The sequence below is a fragment of the Camelus bactrianus genome, chromosome X (assembly GCF_048773025.1).
Source record: "Camelus bactrianus isolate YW-2024 breed Bactrian camel chromosome X, ASM4877302v1, whole genome shotgun sequence".
Lineage (NCBI taxonomy): Eukaryota > Metazoa > Chordata > Mammalia > Artiodactyla > Camelidae > Camelus > Camelus bactrianus.
This window is the reverse complement of record NC_133575.1, coordinates 68,818,401-68,838,120: the sequence shown is the minus strand read 5'-3', so window position 1 is coordinate 68,838,120 and position 19,720 is coordinate 68,818,401. Positions and strand designations below refer to the sequence as shown.

The 19,720-nt window shown below is 34.2% G+C and overlaps 1 protein-coding gene across 5 annotated transcripts in view; it reads left to right on the top strand.

Annotated features, from left to right (window-relative positions):
- The window catches only part of CHM (CHM Rab escort protein), a 251,013-nt gene that overhangs the window by 49,744 nt on the left and 181,549 nt on the right, over nt 1–19,720 (top strand). For 4 of the 5 annotated variants that reach the window (XR_012504882.1, XR_012504881.1, XM_074359989.1 and 1 more), the window contains exons 4-7: nt 2,280–2,413; nt 14,084–14,471; nt 18,714–18,830; nt 19,342–19,462. Coding sequence is in view for 3 of the 5 variants with exons in the window: in XM_074359989.1 (XP_074216090.1) it covers nt 2,280–2,413; nt 14,084–14,471; nt 18,714–18,830; nt 19,342–19,462 (760 nt within the window). In the remaining 2 variants the exon portion in view is untranslated. The remainder of the gene's footprint in view (nt 1–2,279; nt 2,414–14,083; nt 14,472–18,713; nt 18,831–19,341; nt 19,463–19,720) is intronic. The other variant, XM_074359990.1, reaches the window with a different exon arrangement.

Below are 19,720 nucleotides of genomic sequence, written 5' to 3'. Positions count from 1 at the left end.
CAAGCAATGCTTGTAATGTAGCATTTCATGTAATAATCCAAACTATGTATAAATCAATAAAGTAAATGTTATAAATAGTTTCATTTAACTATTTTTTATCTGTATGCCTTAAATATTCATCTGTTTATGTTGGTCAGAAACCCTTTTTTGAACCTTACCCTTGGGAATTATGTGTGAGAGTCACCTTATATTGAGGCATATTTAGTACTTCCATGAGAAAATTGAGTCTAAATTCTCAGAACAACAACAAAAATACCCTAATTGTCTGAATGGAAACTTTTGGTGAATGAAAGAGTTTTAAAAAAAATAAATTTTGGTAATGGGTTAGATTTATTGAACTAAAAATATTTTTGTGGATGTTTCTTTTATTTTAATGCTTCTTTTACTCCACGATCTTGACTCTGTCACTGTATGCTTTTTCCCTTCACTCTCTGTCCCTGGTCTGTAATTCTTTTTTCAGGCTGATAACCCCATGTCTACATGTTCAGAGTTCCTGTCCATCACCTCCTCTTCTATTTATGTTGAGATATTTAATGCCGTCTAATAATTACACTTGATAATAATTGCTGTCTGCCATTACTTTTCTTCAGTTTAAAATGTTAAATTCAGAACAGTGAAGTCTTTTAAAAATGGTTATGGTTCTACTTTATGAAATCTGTAACTTTAGAAATTTTCTGAGGTGAATTTACTTAAAGGATATTGAAGTTATCTTTCACCAGTAGTTCATTGAGTATATATCATGCATTTAAAAGAGTTTTTCTCTGAGAGATGTGTATCAAATAGATTACTTTTTAAACAAAATGTTAAGACCATTTATTATTTTAAAAAAAAATTTTAATGGAGGCACTGGGGATTGAACCCAGGACCTCATGCATGCTAAGCGTGCGCTATACCACTGAGCCCTTATCCTCCCCACTAAAATTTCAAACAGATTAAAAATTGATCCTTGACTTTTGGCAAAAGTAGATCTTGACGTCTTCAAAAATCCCCTGAATTCGAGTATTATATCATATAATTTTCTCCATAAAATGTAATTAGCCATAAAAAATGACAACATAACGTCATTTGCAGCAACATGGGTGTCCTTGGAGAATGTCATTCTAAGTGAAGTAAGCCAGAAAGAGAAAGAAAAATACCATATGAGATCGCTCATATGTGGAATCTAAAAAAAAAAAAAAGAACATAAGTACAAAACAGAAACAGACTCATAGACATAGAATACAAACTTGTGGTTGCCAGGGGGGATGGGGATGGGAAGGGACAGACTGGGATTTCAAAATTTGTAGATACTGACAGTCATATGTAGAATAGATAAACAAGATTATACTGTATAGCACAGGGAAATATATACAGGATCTTGTAGCTCACGGTGAAAAAGAATGTGACAATGAATATATGTATGTTCATGTATAACTGAAAAATTGTGCTCTACACTGGAATTTGACACAACGTTGTAAACTGACTAAAACTCAATAAAAAAAGGAATTATTGAAAAATTTAAAAGTCCACTTTCAGTCCTTAGGGAGAGTTGACATGATTTGTTATATATTCTTTTTTTATTGTCTTTTTGAATATAAAATACTCAGGTTGTTTATTATAAAGTCCTTAGTTCTTTTGGGCTGAGTACTTTTCAAAAATACTTTTACATATAATTAAAATTTGCCATTGCTAGTGACCAACCTTCAGAGAGCTGAAAGTAAGTAGAATGAAGTAATTTTGAGCCTGCTGTTTTGGCAACAAAGGTAAAAACTTTATTATTAACAGGTAAAGAGGGGAAGGTATAACTCAGTGGTAGAGTGCATTCTTAGCATGTACAAGGTCCTGGGTTCAATCCCCAGTACTGCCATTAAAATAAATAAACAAATAAATGAATAAGCAAACCTAATCCTCCCACCCCCCAAAAAAGCAGAAAAAAAAGTAATATATGCATCAGATATGCTTGAGTCTCAGCAGATGGAGGGTTCATTGTCCTGGTTTTTAAGCAGTATCAAAAGAGCCATGAACAAATGACTGCATCAAAATGTCACATATCCTGATAGAAATCTATAAACCAGAACTAGGTTTTGATAGGATAAATTTTTACAATTTGTCTTCCTCTCCTTCCTTTGAAGTTGGCATACACACTGGAGTTGCTTCAGTGACCTTGAAGTGATGTCCTTTTTTTGAGTTTTGATGGGATGCAAGGAAAAGCATGAATTTAGAAAGGTATAAATTTTCTCAGAGAAGTAGAAGTTCAGATTACCCAACTTAATTAAAATTCTCATATGTATTTTGTTTAGGAAAACAGTGACATTGTGAATGAATGCCCAGCATGGCAAGAGAAGATCCTTGAAAACGAAGAAGCCATTGCTCTTAGCAAAAAGGACAAAACCATTCAACATGTGGAAGTGTTCTGTTATGCCAGGTATGAAAGGTATTTATTCAGGATAAACTAAGTTAATGACTTCTTATTCACACATCTTCAGAAGAAGCCAACAGTGAGGATTTATATGGCATTGGTTGCTATAAGTCTACTTGATATGCTGGTTTGAGTTTTTAAAAATGTGACTTTCAATTTTGTTATGTTTGTTCATTTGTGTTATTTTTTTGGATTCCACATATAAATGAAATCATATAGTATTTGTCTTTACCTGACTTATTTCATTTAGCGTAATACCTTCTAGGTCCATCAGTATTGTCACAAACTTCAAAAACAAACAAACAAACAAACAAACAGACTCATAGAAAAGAGATCAGATTTGTGGTTACCAGAGGTGGGGTGTGGGGGATTGGGAGGGGGGAGGATTGGATGAAAACAGTCAAAAGGTACAAACTTCCAGTTATAAAATAAATAAGTGCCAGGGATGTAATGTATAACCTGATACCTTTAAGTAACACATCTCTGTGTTATATGTGAAAGTTGTTAGAGTAAATGTTTTTTCTATTCCTTTAATTTTTTATCTATAAAAGAATGATGAATGTTCACTAAACTTATTATGATAATCACTTCATGATATATGTAAATCAGATCGTTATGCTGTATAGCTTAAACTTAGTGCTGTCAATTATATCAATAAAATTGGAAGAAAAAATAAAATATAACTTTCAGTTTTCTGTTTAGTTAATATCTTAACATTTGTGACTTATAATTTACCAAGATTTTTTAAGTACATTATCTTATTTGAGCCTTACAATAGTTTTGTGCTAGGATAGAACAAATAGAATTAGTCAGATTTTTTGCAGAATCCTCAGTGGAGCTCAAAGAGATTAATTTGCTGAAAGTCACATGGCTTGATAAATGTGAGGGCCATACCTAAGCTGGATAGTGGTGGAGTCCAAGATTAAAGCCCAGGGCTTTTTAGTCCTAGTCCAGTGTTCTTCTTAACTCTTCTTAGATAATAGTAAGTGCAGCAAAATGGAAAGTTATAATTTTGAATTTAAAAAATCAAACTGAGTGGCCATAACACTTGAGGACATATTTTTGTAGGTTAGGAGAGAACACTGGGAAGTAAGAATGTTGTCAGAGTCTCCTTCTGAGTGAAAGAATTCATTGTTTTAAAACAATTGAAATAGTTAATTTTTTCAGATGATATGGTGGATAGGCTGAAAGGTAGCAATCATGCAGTCATGTAGTTCAGAGAAATTATTCAAGTAGTTACAGAGTTGAGGGATTTACAACATCAGACTGTCAGGTTTTTTAATAGTAATTAAAACTTTAAATCCAAGACACTAGAGATTCTTCAGGATGTGCTCTGTCAGACATATCCTTGTGGCACAGTGGTAAGTGTGACCTGAACCTGTGAAAAGTTGGGGAATTTGTGGTTGATTTCTTAACCTATATTCATACCTGTCAGGTAACTAGCATTTTGTCCCATAAATACATAGTTAATTTTCTATGATTTTCTGCAAAAGGATAACCTTTGAAAAGTCAGATAGAGATTGAAATTTACATAATTCTAAATGGTGTTCAGTATGAAATGGTTGAACTCTCTGACACTGTTTAGAGAGCCAGTGTAGACAGATTGATAACAAAAGGTGATCTCAAGTGAAAAGTCATATGCTTTGATGAAACCAAGAATAAATGTTTGGTAACTTTCTTGTGTGTCCATGAACACTACTTGACTAGAATATAGTGGCAGTCACACGCAGGCCCTTTGAGAGGTACTTCTGCTATTTCAAGGCCTCTGATTACTCTTCATGACAGTTATTTATGGTTTCTAATGACTACAATGACACATTTTGAGTGCAGAGGAAATCATCTTGTTTTCCATTGCTGATCTCTTCAGTTTCATTTTTGGAACTTCTCATAGTGTTGAGATTGGTGGTGGAAGGTTTGTTTTAAAACAGAGAAGTAGAACTCTGCTTTATATTCCTCTTCAACAAGAGGTGAACTGGGATCATGTTCTGTATTTGGAAAGGGTAGCTGGTTATTACTTGGAATACTTGGAAAGTATTTACTTGGAAAGGGTAGCTGGTTATTAATGCTATAGTAAGCAGGAAGAGCCCTGAGAGTGTCCAGTGGAGGAAATACGGAAAATCCATGTGTCTGTAATAAGTGCTGTGGATATGAGTAAACAGGAATAACAGTGCCTTTCTTAGCCCCCAGCCAGACTGTGATGTCCTTAACCTTTTGGATCATGACCACAAACTTGGAATTATGTGAAAAGGCTAAGGCCCAAATAGCTGCCACAAAGATTTATTTTATATGAGAGAGCATCACCCGGGACCCACAGACTTAAATCAAAAACCTGTTGAATACATATTTCTGACAACCCTACTTTCTGGTTTTTCTACTATAGTAGTTTAAAGCAGCAGATAGGAAAGGGGTATCTGCTAGAGGCAAGCACATTGAGGACCACGCAGAGACCAGGGTTACAGTCCTGCCTTTATGATTCAACTGACTGTGTGATACTGAGCGAAAGACATCCCCTCTCTGGGCCTCTGTTTTACTGTTTCAAAACATGAGTGGTTTGGACTAGGTGATCTCAAAAGTCCCCCTGGGGTCTACCATGCTGCTATTTTAGGAGTTAGTTGATAGACTAACAGAGGAAGAGTAGACAGAATCAGCAAGCTGAGAGCAGTCTTTGGGCCTTTTTTGTGTAGGGGCTAATGGCCTTTTGTATCAGGATCTCTGAAGGACATCATTGTTTTATAGCACAGTGAAACAACTGATGACCATAATTATATCCCGGTGTCTTCAGGCAAAAGTTCAATTATGTTCTCTCTACTCCACTTGAAAAGGTGGGGGGATTTGAAATACATTTTAGGAACATGAGTATTAAAAATGATTAGAATGAAGATGTCATCATTTTGAGAGACTAGTTTTGGTTTTCTAGAAAATTCCCTCTTTTTCTCCCTGAGTAAGGATATCACTGTGTAGTAGATCCTTGACATTCTTGTGGGATACATCACAAAATTCTTTGTAAATCCCCTTTTGTAAATGTGAAATATGGTACAGGCTTTTTGTTATTACTGCTTTTTTTACATATGTGTTATTGATGGTAATGTTACATTTTGTGGACATAGGGTGCATGTGCGCACATGTGTCTGTTTAGTTCTGTACAGTTTTAACACATGTGGGTTCATGTAACCATCACCCCAGTCAACTTAGAGAACAGAACAGTTCAATCACCACAAGGATCCCTCTTGTTGCCATTTTATAACCTCACCTCATCTCCTTCCTACCCTTCCCCCAGTCCCTAACTCCTGGCAACCACTAATCTGTTTTCCAGCTCTCTTATTTTGTCATTTTGAGACCGTTATGTAAATGGAACTGTACAGTATGTAACCTTTTGTCATTGGCTTTTTTCGCTGAGTGTAGTTACCCGGAGATTCATCCAGGTTGTTGCATGCATCAATAGTTTGATCCCTTTTTTTGATGAGTAGTATTCCACAGGAGCGATGCACTAGTTTCTTTAATCACTCACCCATTGAAGAACATCTAGGCTGTTTCCATTTTTGTCTGTTACAACTGAAAATGTTATAAACATTGGCTTACAGGATTTTGAGTGAACATCAATTTTCATTTCTCTGGAATAAAGGTCCAAGTGTACAGTTGCTGGGTCATATGGTAATTGCATGTCTAGTTTTAGAAGAAACTGACAAACTTTTCCAAAGAAGCTGTACCATTTTACATTCCCACCAGACATGTATGAGTGATTCAGTTTCTCCATATCCTCACAATCATTTGGTGGTGTAATTTTTTAGTTTAGCCAATCTGATAGGTGTGTAGTGATATCACATTGTGGCTTTAATTTGTGTTTCCCTGATGGCTAATTTTGAACATCTTTTCATATTCTGATTTAGCATCCATATGTCTTTTTCAGTGAAATATCTGTTCATGTCTTTTGCTCACTTTTTAATTGGATGGATTTTTTTCCTGTGGCGTTTTGAGAGTTCTTTATATATTCTAAATGTATCCTTTGTTAGATATGTGGTTTACAAATATTTCCCCCAGTCTGTAGCTTGTCTTTCATCCTTTTTACACAGGATTATTTAGCAGAGCAAATATTTTAAATTTTGATGAAGGCCAATTCATCAGTTTTTTTCTTTTGTGGATTATGCTTTTGGTATCACATTTGATAACTCTTGGCCTAGCTGTAGAGCCAAGAGATTTTCTCTTATTTAAAAAAATGTTTTAGAGTGTTATGTTTTACATTTAATTCCCTGGTTAACTTTGAATTAACTTTGGTATAAGGTGTGAGGTTTAGGTCAATGTTCCTTTTTTTTTTGACCTAAAAATATCCAGTTGCTTTAGTACCATTTGTTGAAAAGGCTGTTTTTTTCTCCATTGAATTACGTTTGCATCTTTGCCAATAATCAATTGGCAGTACTTGGATGGATCTATTTTTGGATTCTGTTTTCTGTTCCATTGATTTATATGTCTTTTCCCAGGTCAACATCACAGTCTTGATTACTACAGCTATCTAGTAGGGTTTAATGTCAGTAAGAATGGTTTCTCCAAACTGATTCTTCTTTTTCAAGATTGTTTTAGCTATTCTAGCATCTGTGCCTTTCCATGGAAATATTTTAATAAGCTTGTCTATGTCTAGAAAATGTTGCTGGAATTTTGATAGGAATTACATTAAAGCTACAGATCAACTTGGGAAGAATTGACATTTTCGTTATTTTGAGTCTTCTAATCCATCAACAGGGTACGTCACTCATTTAAGGGAGGTTGTCTTTGATTTCTTTCTACAGAATTGTGTAATTTTCAGCATGCCAATTGTGTACATGTTTTGTTAATTGTATACCTAAGTATTGAATTTTCTTTGGAGCAATTGTAAGTGGTATTGCCTTTTGAATTTTGCTTTTCACATGTTCATTATTAGTATATTAAAATATAATTGATTTTTATGCATTCATCTTGTATCCTGAAATCTTGCTGAACTTGCTTATTAGTTCTTGAAAATTTTTTGTAGATTCCCTGGTAGTTTTGCATAGACAGTCATGTTTTCTGCAAAGAGGAGCCATTTTATGTTTTCCTTTCCATTGGCTTTTTTTTAGAGTCTGTTTTCTATTGAGAGTCATGTGTTTTCTGTCCATAGCCACATAGCACAAGTTAATTATATTTTCTACGTATCCTTAGGCTCACTTAATGAGTACTTTTTTCATAAAGGAAGTTATTATCACTTCCTGAGGACTTATAATTTTATGCTAATGCTGGGCAATCATTTAGGTTCTCTCACTTGCTGATAATCTTGGCCTTGTACACAGCTCTCTCAGCACATGCAAGTCAAATCCACAATCTGAGCAAATGACAAATTCCCGAAAGTCTTACACTTTAATGGTCATTCATGCCAAGAGTTTACTGTATTTAATTGCATCAAGCAAATAGATAGAAGTCAAACCTCAATCCTTGGTACACTACATATATAAAATATTGTTTTAAACATTTTGGTAAATTTCCAAAATATCATGTAAAGATAGCTTTATAATGATACGAAGGCTGAAATGTAATGACTTGTCTTCCCATTTTGGACCAGATTATTTAGCTTATTTACAGAGCTGATGTTTATTAGGCCCAAATCTATGACTTGATTCTCACATATGTTACTTGTTATTTCATCAAGGAAGAATAGTGCCTGTCTCTTGGCCACAAGTAATATTATAGCCATGACTAGTAACCTCTTGATTTATTAATCTCTGATTATAAGCAGGACTGGGCAAGGATGCAAGTAGATCAGTGCAAACCCGTCACCCCTGCTTGGAAAGTACCTGAAAATACATGGCAAGTCAGTAACACCATATTTTAATGTAAATGTATAGGGTAGCGCATTATTTCTTTTGTCATTGTTGACTTTACTTATTTTCAAAAATAGTTCTGTACTGTTCAATCGAAATGTTTTCGTGATCTTTTAAACACTAAATTAGTACTTTTTGATTATTGCATAATTAGGCTAAATATTAAAATAGAAATTGTAGTGATCATTCTGTTATCGTAGCTTAAGTCCAGTTATCACAAATTCTGTAAAAAACTATCCAGATTGTTTTGTTTTATCCATGCTTTGTTCCCCTGTGTGCTGCTTGTAATAAGTGAGACAATTTCTAGTTTGGACCAGAAGTACTTTTGCTGTAGCAAGATTGCTTTTTATTGAAACAAGTTTTGTGATTGTACAGTTGACTTATGGAAGGGAAGTGAAAAAGGACTAGCATTTATTGGGTACTATCTTTTTGGCAACTGCTATAAGCTGGTGCTTTACATATTTTATTTCATTCAATTTTCATTTAATCTGTGCTATAATCAGGGAGAGCCAGAGACAGCAGAGCCCAGATTTGAACATATCTGTCTGTTTCCATTGTATCATGTTGTATTTCAGGCATCAGATAAAATGCATGTAGGCACATCAAGGGAGCCATTCCACCAAGTGAATAAAATATTTTCCTTTGTGAAAACTAGCACCTTAAATACATTTGCTTTTTTAATTTAGTAGAATATTACTTACTTAGTATTGTAAAGTAGTTGTATCTATAATGGGGAATTAAAGTGCCTAACTCCCAGTGTCAGAAGGACAAGGGATGAATCCCATATCCTTTACTTGTTGTGACTGTAGTTTATTCGCCACAGGATGTTTCTGTAGTTTATTGGGGGAATAAAAGTAGCTACTGTTTCTGGTCTTCAATAGTCAACAAGCTATGAAAAAGGCACAATACCTTAATTCACACTTAATTTGCACAAACTCAAACAGCTCTTAGGTAAGATTGTTGCCTATTAATTGCATAATGTCATGTAGTTTCTTTAGTAAGAAGTGATTTTTATCTTTCTAAAATATTGGCAAGAACTTGTCACCTTTTTTGCTCCCCTCCTCCCCCCGCTTTTGGCATCGTACTGAACATTGTTTCCCTTTTTGGGCATGATAATGTTAAAGCAGTATAAAAATGTGCTTCTTAGATTTGCAAATGAACCAACTCTCTAGTGGACTGATACCAAAGTAAAGATATTGTAATAGTCTAAAATTCTGCTTATTTATTTTAGATTCTAAAATTTTAATTTAAACATTTTCTCAATAACATGAGCTTCTTGGGCAAAAATGTAATAATACCGATAAGAGAGAAATACAAAATTTTTAAAAATGAAAAATCACCTGTAAGTTTTATAATTTAGAGGAAACTCTGGTTCATCACTGTGTACAAGTAGGTTTTAGGTTGCAAGTGACGCAGTGCCTAACTAAAAATGGTTTAAACAAGTAGATGGATGGTGGGTGGGAGGGTAGGCAGGTGGGTGGCTTGGTTGGTCCTTGCAGAATATGCTAATTGAGAATCTTAATCACATCAGCGTTCTGGGGTAGCTGCTCTGCACTTCTCTTAGCTTTCAGTCCAGAGTTATAAGATAGGTGCCCCAATTCTGAACAGGTTGTCACACAACAAAAATCTCTAAATGTGAAATGGAGGAAGAGAGTTTTTTCTAACGTGTGTGCTTTTTTGTTATTACTTTACCAGGGAGTGTTTCCCAGGAGCCCCCAGCAGGCTCTCCCCTTGTCTCATTGGCTAAAACTAAGTAAACTCCTCACTCCTAAATCAATCACTAGCAAAGAGCAGTAAAATTACCGTAATTGGTTTTGATCAGCTATGCCCCATGCCTTAATTCTGGGCACCTTCTACCTGATATTGGAGCAAAATTGCAGCTCTTGTGACAAGGAGGACAAGGATGATGTTTGAGTAGGTAGCCAACAGTACCTGTTGTACACTACCTTAGGAAGTTTTGTTCTTAGAGAAATGTGACAAGAGGTCGATATTTTAGCTATATATTTTAGCTATATTCTACAGTGTGTGAACATTTTAAGCTGGTAACAAATAAGGAAATACAACTACAAATATATTATATTGCAGCAATTCAAAATTGATTACAGTAGTTTTTTTCTTTATATTGCTGTTTTCCGGAACAACAACTTTTGGATGGTCTGATTTTTGTAACTCTTATGAGTAACCATTAAACGTTTATTTGCAGGAATAAACAGCTGGGTAGCAGTATAACATACACTGTGCAAGTCAGAAATGAATGAACAGCCTTAGAACAAAGTGCATACATCAAAGTAAAAGAATCCCATTTCTGCAACAAGCTATACTGGAGGGAAAAAGTGCAAATGACTGAAAAATAAACAGTGAACACCTGTGCTAAATAAATTAACCAGCTGGTTGGCAATTTTTCATTTGACTTATCTAAAAAGGTGACTATTACAAGGCACTAATAAGACATTCACTTTGAGGTATTCTCTTGTTACTACCATTAATTGATAAGCAATACTAGATAATATCAGAATTTGTACCCCCAAATTCTCAGAGTTATGTATAGATTGTGGCAAATGGTAAAAAATGCATTCAGCAAAGCAGTTGTGGTAGGTAAAATTATCTCAGAATATTGTTATAATGTATTGTAAGTGTCCTTTGAAATTCAAATTAGTGATATAAATGACACTAGATTTCATTTGTCAATCTGTTTTCATATTGAAAATTTTAATAAGAACTAATGATGCAGATTTTTCCCCTTTATAATATGTTAGATTCATAGTAGCATTTTAGAACTCAAAGGTTCCTTTGAGAGCTTATAATTCAGTCACATTCACTTGCAACTGACAAATGTGTTTTTATACTTTTCAAATACTTTAAAATTAATAAAATTGAGTTATTTCATTCTGAAGTGTACTTCAAAGGTTGAATTATCTTTTTAAAGAAAATGTTGTGTTTTTTTTAACCACAGTAGAAAGGTTTAAATTTGAGGGAAGTTAAGTCCTTTTTGATGAACAGAATTTTGCTTACTGAGAAATTAAGTGGAGTTTGGGAGTTTTCTGGTGTCTTTATAACTTCTAGTTAAGTATTCAACTTTGGCAGAACTCCAAAAATATTGCAGTGGTTGTTAATGGAAAGTAGGGACACTACTGTGTTTTTATTGCATATGTTTGCTTGTAGTGCTAAGAATTTCACCAAATTATGATGTTGTGAATAGTAAAACTTAATAGCTTATGGATGTAGAACAAATTCACAAAGAATAATTTCCTTTTGTAAGCTTATGCCAAAGTATTCTGACTTACATTTTCCAGATTGTCCAGTACTGGTTAATGCATTTCATTCACTCTAGAAATCCCCCTTTCTCAGAATGTCATGGAGAGATACTGACCAGATCAGTTGCTGTGCTCAGTTTCCCAGGGGTCATCATCATGAGCTATAAAAAGAGAAGTTGCCATATTCTGTCTTATCTGTAAAGTATAATTAAATAGCCTGTCATTTCCAAGTTTAGTCTCTCAGCATGGAACTTTTTGCTGACAGTTGTCACCTTAGATCCCTCATGGAACACACTTTGGTTTACTGGTTTTCAAAATAATGAAAGTGAATGTAAAGCAAGTGTGAACAATTCTGTGGAAAATACATAAATCATATATCATGTTACTGCTCCTTATTTTTAATGTCTCTTAAAGGCAGTGATGCTGTTACATGGTTATGTAGCCAGAGAGCTTTCAATATGTGATCTCAGAAAACCTAAGGACATGTGTTTTGCATTGCAGTTGACCTGTGGGAAATTTAACAGTATCTTATGTTTGATTAACCTTTTAGAGTTTATAAAATAGTCTTTATATATGTTAACTCATTTATCTTACAACAGCCTCATGAAAGTTAAGGCAGATGGAATGATCTCCATTTCATAGATGGGGAATCTGAGAGGTTAAGTGACTTGCCTAATGTCTGCTATGTGTTGCATCCAGGATTAAAACTTTCCCCACTAAATAGTAATTTTCCTAGATCTGAAAATTATTCTTTTGACATTAATACCACTGTTTTTCATTAAATTTAGTTGAACTTTGCTAGATTATAACAAAAAGTAGCATAGTATTTGATTTCTTGACACTTAAAATAAGTTTTTTTATAGTCATCTTCATAAATTTATAAAATATGTTTTGGTTTGATTTTACCCTTTCTTATTGTAGTGTTCATTGGGTTCATTTTAACAAGGCACCTTTTTTCACTGCACCCAGCCTTTTGATTAAATTAAAATCTTAAGTAATTTATTGTTTTTTTTTCTGGCCTGATATTTTTGTGTTTTCTACAAATGTTTGTTTCAGGTTTAAGTATATGTTTATAAATTTTTATGTAAATATATATTTATATCTCCATCCTTTGCTTGTATAAACCATTTATTCATCAAGCATTTGTTAGATACCTCATCTGTAGAGCAGTGCAGGAGATATTGTGAGGGGCACACAAGAAAAGATTTCAGGCTCTCCTCTCAAGGGAATGAAAGTCTAGATGAAGATAAAATATATACAGAACAACTGAAGGACTAAAAAGGAACTGATAAATGCAAGGTAAACTGCATGACTGTATGGTGGGGGCATTGAGTAACAGAATGATGGATGTGGTTGGGTTAAGGCAGACTTCTTGAAAGTGAAATTTAAACTTTTTCTTAAAATGGAGAGGTCGTTGAAGTATTTGCTTATGTTTGGGGATGAGGGAATTGTGATATTATGGGAAGTGGGAAGAATAACCCAGAAGAAACAAATAATATGGGCCAAATATAGAAATTTGAATTGATAAATTAGGAGTTAGAGATGCCATGTGGGAAAGTAGGAGAGATGACAACAGAAGATTGTAGATAGAGAAGGTAATTTGGTTTAGAGACTGGAAGAGGAAGATTTTATGGGGTAGGGTTGAGGTTTAATAAGAGGAGGAACTGCTGTTGGTTCTTGAGCTATTAGTTAGCAGATGTTTACTTCCCAAGGCTTATCCATGTACAAGGAATTTTGTGTTGAGCAGTAGGGCACTCAATGAAAATGTAGGTTCTGTGGAGGATAAAACATCATGGAGAAATACAAAATGCAGGCACACTGGATGGGAGCCTATTGTATCAGTCAAGGCAATAATGGACTGAGAATGTTAACTCTAGTAGTAACTTTGGAAGTGGGGATTCCGGGAAAGTAATGGACACTGATACTAAAACAAAAAAAAGCCAGAAAGAAGTCAGAAAGATCCCTTTAGATACCACATTGTGATAAACCAACTTAAACTTTAATGATAGTTTTTTTCTAGCTCTGTCACACCACCAATAATAATAATCTTTGATAATTACCATTGTTGAGGGTTTACTGTATGTCAGGCACTATGCCAGGTTCTTTGCATTTAATCCCCATTTAACATTCAAAACAACCTTGAGAGGTAGGTGGTTTTACCTCTGTGTTACAGATGGGTGATTTGGGTCACAGAGGATAAACAACTTGTCTACCATCACAGAGTTATCTAGTCTTAGGGTCAGGGTTTGAACCTTGATCTGTTTATTCTGAAGGATGTACTTGTAAGCATTGTGTTGATTTGTTTCTAAAATATAATTGCCTGTCTGCCTTACATTCTCAAAAATAAACACGTGACGTGGTCTGCCAAACCCTGAAATCTTTTTTGTGTATTTTTCAAATCTTAAATCATGTTTCATATGGTATTGAAACCTTGACAGATGAATGTTTAACGTGTGGGTCACAGAAAGCAGAACATACATTGAGTGTGATAAGATCAATGAGGTAAAGAAATTAAAATTGCTATTGAAAGTTAAGATACTAGAAAAATGTAGCCACCTACAATTCCCAAAAGCCTGGTGTTGATTGTTATTATACTTTCTCATTAGTCAGGATTTGCATGAAGATGTCGAAGAAGCTGGTGCATTGCAGAAAAATCACGCTACTGTGACATCTGTGAACTCCACAGAAGCTGCAGATCCTGCCTGCCTGCCTATAGCGGATGAGTCATTAAGCACTGTGAGCTGTGAAATGCCCACAGAACCAACTCCAAGCAGCAATCCAGAGAGTGCCCGAGAAGTAAACGATGTCGAAGCAGCAGGGGAAAAAGAAAACCCTTGTGATGAGAAAACTTGTGTGTTGTCAACTTCAGAAGAGGAAACAAGGAAAAATGTGCCTACCACAGAAGACACCGCCGAGCAACCAAAGAAAAACAGGATTACTTACTCGCAAATCGTTAAAGAAGGCAGGAGATTTAATATTGATTTGGTATCGAAGGTAAGTCCCAGTTTGACCCATCGTCTCATAGAACAGGACTCATTTTTAATTGGTTGAAAATAGCATCTGGGTCCATCAAGCCCAGTTTTCATAATTGTATTCTCTGAAATGTAGAGCATTTCTTTTATAAAGGGACAGTATCTGAAGTTTATGGTTCAATCAAAATATTCTTTAAACATAGGTTAAAAATACAGTAAAAATGCTCAGTACTATATCACAAAGATACTTTTGTATTGGAGCACATAGTCCACCTGAATATTCTCCTCCTGCATGGACACTATGAATTCTATCAAGAGAAAAATTCTAATGAGCCTAATTGTAGATCCATGTTATTTATAGTCAGTCTATTAGATGAACTTTTTTTAGCCCACATTTATATAGCAGCTCTTTTAACATCTGTATGATGATGAACATTTTGAATAAATCAGAACATTTTTTGAAAGTCATCTGTTCAGGTGTGAGAGCTTTGGAGAATAATTTAATAGTCTTGGGGGCAAGGAGATTGGAAGAATACTATGGTCTTTGGTTATTTTTCCATCCTTACCTCTAATGTTAGGTCATTAGACGACTTCAGAGGAGGTTCTTGAGTCTTAAGAGGGTAGTGTTGTATTGGGTTTATATGAAGCAAGGCTAATATAGTGCAAAAGACTAGAGAACCAGTAAGATAAAAGACAGTGGCCTTAAAGGGTTACAATATAGGGCTGGTGAAAGGAGGAAGAAACAGACCACATACTGGAAGTTGAGGGCAAACTGAGAAATTGAAAAGATGTAGGAGAGGGTAGTGAATAATATCAGACTTGCTTCAAAACGAGGCTTTTCTATTTAATGTGCTCTTTTAAAGTTCCAAACTGTAAAAAGATACAGACTAATGCTGCATGCTCCTCACATTTTGCTGATACATTCCTATATATATTCCTCATCCTGCTGATGTCTTTGAAGAGTATCTTTTTACTACCCATTGTTTGTTTCTTTTTCTAAGTGAAGTATAGTCAGTTACAGTATGTCAATTTCTGGTGTATAGCATAATGTCCCAGTCATACATACACACACACACACACACACACACACACACACACACACACACATATATATTTCTTTTTATATTCTTTTTCCATTGTTTCTTTCTGACACATAGCTCTCTGTGCCTGATTCTGCCTTGGTTCTACTTTATAAATTTCTCTACTCTCTCTTCTACCTACTTTCATCTTGCCTTTCTTCTCTGCCTACTTTGGTCTTGCCATGCTTTGAAATGTAGCATTCTGTCCATGTTACCTTGGCTATTGATTTCTAAATGGAAGTTTAATCATAGATCACTAATAGTCTTTCTGCTCTCATGAGCAGGAAAGACTTAAAAAAAAAACAACAAAAACAAAACAAAAGACTGAAGTAGTCAAGTAACAAATAGGTTTTGCTCTGAGATTTTCATTTTGAATTAGTTACTCGGAATTTGGCATGCCTGACTTAAAGAAACCATGATGTAAATGGTGGGTAAGAATCAAGACTAGTTCATAAAAGTCTCTAACCCTTATGGTAGCTGAAATACAGTAGAGATCTTGCAAAAAAAAAAGGTAGAAGAAGGTGCTGTTTCAGTTTTTGGAATTAGTGTAGGAACTGATTCACTTGTGTAAGAAAGTGAATGCTGGTTGTGGTGCAGGGCAAGATGGTTTAATTAGATGCTGAGACATTGGAGGAGACTGAAGATTTCCAAGTATTTTCATGAGTTTGAACAGTTAATAATAGTGGTTCTCTTAGGGGTATTAAAAACAAATATGTCTAGAGGAATCAGGGCAGTTGTACTTGGTCCTGCATATTTTTCATGGGTTCATACACTTCAAAAATAACCAATAATAATTTATTGTATTCATCCTAGAAAAGCAGAAGTAGCTAAAGAACATATAATCATAACAATACAAGAGGTTTATTATCATTTTTAAATTGTTAGTCATTTAATGAGTATTTACTGGGTACCTGCTATGTGGAAAGCAGTATATTCTATGATGTTGGGTCAGTTAATCACTGCTTGGAAATTCCACCTGTTCTAATCATTACAGTTATTACATCAGAGTTTAGGATGATTGACAAATACCTATCTCAAGCCCTACCTCTTTCCTAAAGTCCAATTTATCATCTCTATAAACAACCTGACGTTTCTACATGCATTCCATCTCAAAGTCATCGTGGTAAAACTGACAAGTATTGTGGTGCTTTGCAGTTTACAAAACACATCCATGTATACAGCCTTTTAAAAAGTAATCTTAGAGCTCAGGGTAAGTTAGCTAAATAAAATACTTTATAGTACTATACTGCTTAGACTAATAGAGAAGATGATCAAAGATGAAGTTCTTACAAATAAAACTCATTTCTAAGAAAGGCCATACCCTTAATAATTATGGAACCAGCATGCCAAGTGAAGCAGAAGTTGTTAATTATTAAATCCAGTTGCCATTATTATAATCAAATTGGAGTGCTCTTTAGCCTCTCACCACTGAAATTGCTACGGTGGATCACTTACAGAGGGATGGAAAAGAGACTTAGGTTTAAATATGGTGCATATTCATTATTTCTAAGCTTCAGATAAAAGTTTAGTATAGTTTTTATTGAAATGTGTTTTCACTCTTCAGTGGTATCTTAAATGCATTCTTTTTAAAGCTGACATTAAATCTTACGGTTTATTATATCTTATTAAGTTAAAATAGTTTATGTTTTCATATATTAATATTTGTGAAATTATTATTGCCGAGGTACCATTGACTCTTAAGTATTTGTTTTTAAATGAATAAGATATTGGTACCTGTTTCTTATTATAATTACAGAATCAAGACTTGGCAATATATTTTTTTTTTATTAATTCAAGGTCTGATTTTTTTAAATTGAAGTATAGTCAGTTACAATTGTTAATTTCTTGTGTACAGTATAATGTCCCAGTAATATATTCTTAAAGACATGAACTATATCAATTGTGTAGTGTGTTAGGCTGAAGGTAACAAAGTAATATGTTGTATTTAGTCGGGGTAATTGGATTAGTTTCAAAAAAGCGATGTCAGTTTTGTTTGTTCTAAAACAATGTTAGACTAATAGTTTTAAAAAATTCACCTAACTGATATTGATTTACAGAAAGTCTGTGCTGACCTCTTGCATACTCAGACTAATGGTTTTGATTGATTTTTGAGATTCTTCTTTTTTGGTAGTAAATCTAATTTCTTTTCCTTTTTCCCCTTTATTACAGATGTAACATTTACATTTTTAACATTTATAGAGTTATAGACACTTAAAGATATCTCAGTATAGGAAATAGCCAAATCTGTTGCATTTAAAATTTAAAACATGCTAGATAATACTGCTAAAATCGTTTTTGTCCCTTGGAAATTGCTTATATGTTCAGAGTTTAAATCAGTCGCTTACATTCATGCTGGCCATAACCATCATTCCCACTTCTTAAGAAAGACATATCATATAAATCTAGACTGCTAAGGTTACAGAGGGACCTTATAATTTGACTCTTTTGGTGGACATGCAAAAGAATGGTTAGTCTTTTTCTTTTTTGGTCTGTAAGGAGGTCCAGCAGACCTCTTAATAATTTCTTTAAAAATATTTTTTGTTTGTTTTTTGTGGGGAGGTAATTAGGTGTTGCTTATTTATGTATTTAAATGGAGATACTAGGGATTGAACCCAGGACCTTGTGTATGCTAAGCATGCAGTCTACCACTGAGCTATACCCTCTCCCTTTTAATAATTTCTTAATAATCACCTGGCCTTATATAAAGTTATGGTCCCTTATCAACAACCCTTGGGGCCTGGTATATTCTGTTATTTGGATTAAAAATTTATTTTAGCAAGTAATGTATATGCTGACTGATATTTTATATATGATGTAGCATTCTTAGCAGAGGCTGAAGAAGCACTCTATTATTAAACATATGAATATTTCTGCAGTCAAATATACGAATCTTTCCATTAACTGGGACAAATAGAAAAACTTTCTATCAGTTTGGGTCAGGTTTTGTTACCAAACCAGTTATGAGAAGATTTTGGATTCCAGAATTTTTTGGATTTTTGAATTTTAGATAATCCATTGTGAACCAATAATAAATTGTGTTCTGTATTATAATATTAATAGGTATAATGCTTATTTTTACAAATAATTTAAAATATAACAAGATTATGTATCTTTATTTTAGTGCTTATCAGTGTTGCCACCATTTCACCGTTTATTTCATCCTCTAAAATACTTTCTTTCTGCAGCTGTTGTATTCTCGAGGATTGCTAATTGATCTTCTAATCAAATCTAACGTTAGCCGATACGCAGAGTTCAAAAATATTACCAGGATTCTTGCATTTCGAGATGGAAGAGTGGAACAGGTACTATGCCGAGCAAGTTTTGTGACTGAGTATGAGCTTAAATTTTTATGGTTTGTTTTGAATGGAGAAGCAAATAAGATTGTTGTTTTCCTGGTAAAGCAGCAGATTCCAATCCTGCATGGTGATTAACAAATGTAAATAGAAAGAGATTGCCAACGAAAATGTCTAGTGTTAATTTTCTCTTAATTTACTCTGTAGCTTGATGTTGGTGTTGAGAAAGTGTTAATTTCAGGCAGCATTGCTAGATTTGAGCTGTCGTTTGTTCCCGGTTAGGGGTGACATGCTGCTGGCCTTTTAATGGCGTGAGAAACAACTTGGCAGAATTAAGAGAGCTCACAAGTTAATTAGCTCCGAAGTCAACAAAGATGCCGTTAGAACTGATGGAAAGTGAAACAGCCTGCCTAGAAAGGAAATAATAATCTTGTTACACTTAAAGGGAAAAAAAAATGTCATTGGGAATACTTGTATCACCGGGAAGCGGTTTCTTAACTTTTAAAATCATGTTTTTTAGGTTCCTTGCTCCAGAGCAGATGTATTTAATAGCAAACAACTTACTATGGTAGAAAAGCGAATGCTAATGAAGTTTCTTACATTTTGTATGGAGTATGAGGAGCATCCTGATGAATATAAAGGTATTGTTTTTCATTAAATTTGTGTTCTCATATTATTAGCGATTTCCTATTATTTTCATAGGCTTGCTCTGATTTTGTGAGCCATTCATTACTCTTTTAAAACATTTTTACTCTGCATTGCCCAGTAGGTTAGCCATTAGCAACATGTAGCTATTTAAATTTAAATTAATTAAAATTAAATAAAATTGAAAATTTAGTTCCTCAGTCGCACTAGTTACTTTTCAAGTGCTCAATAGCCACATGTGGCTAGTGGCTCCT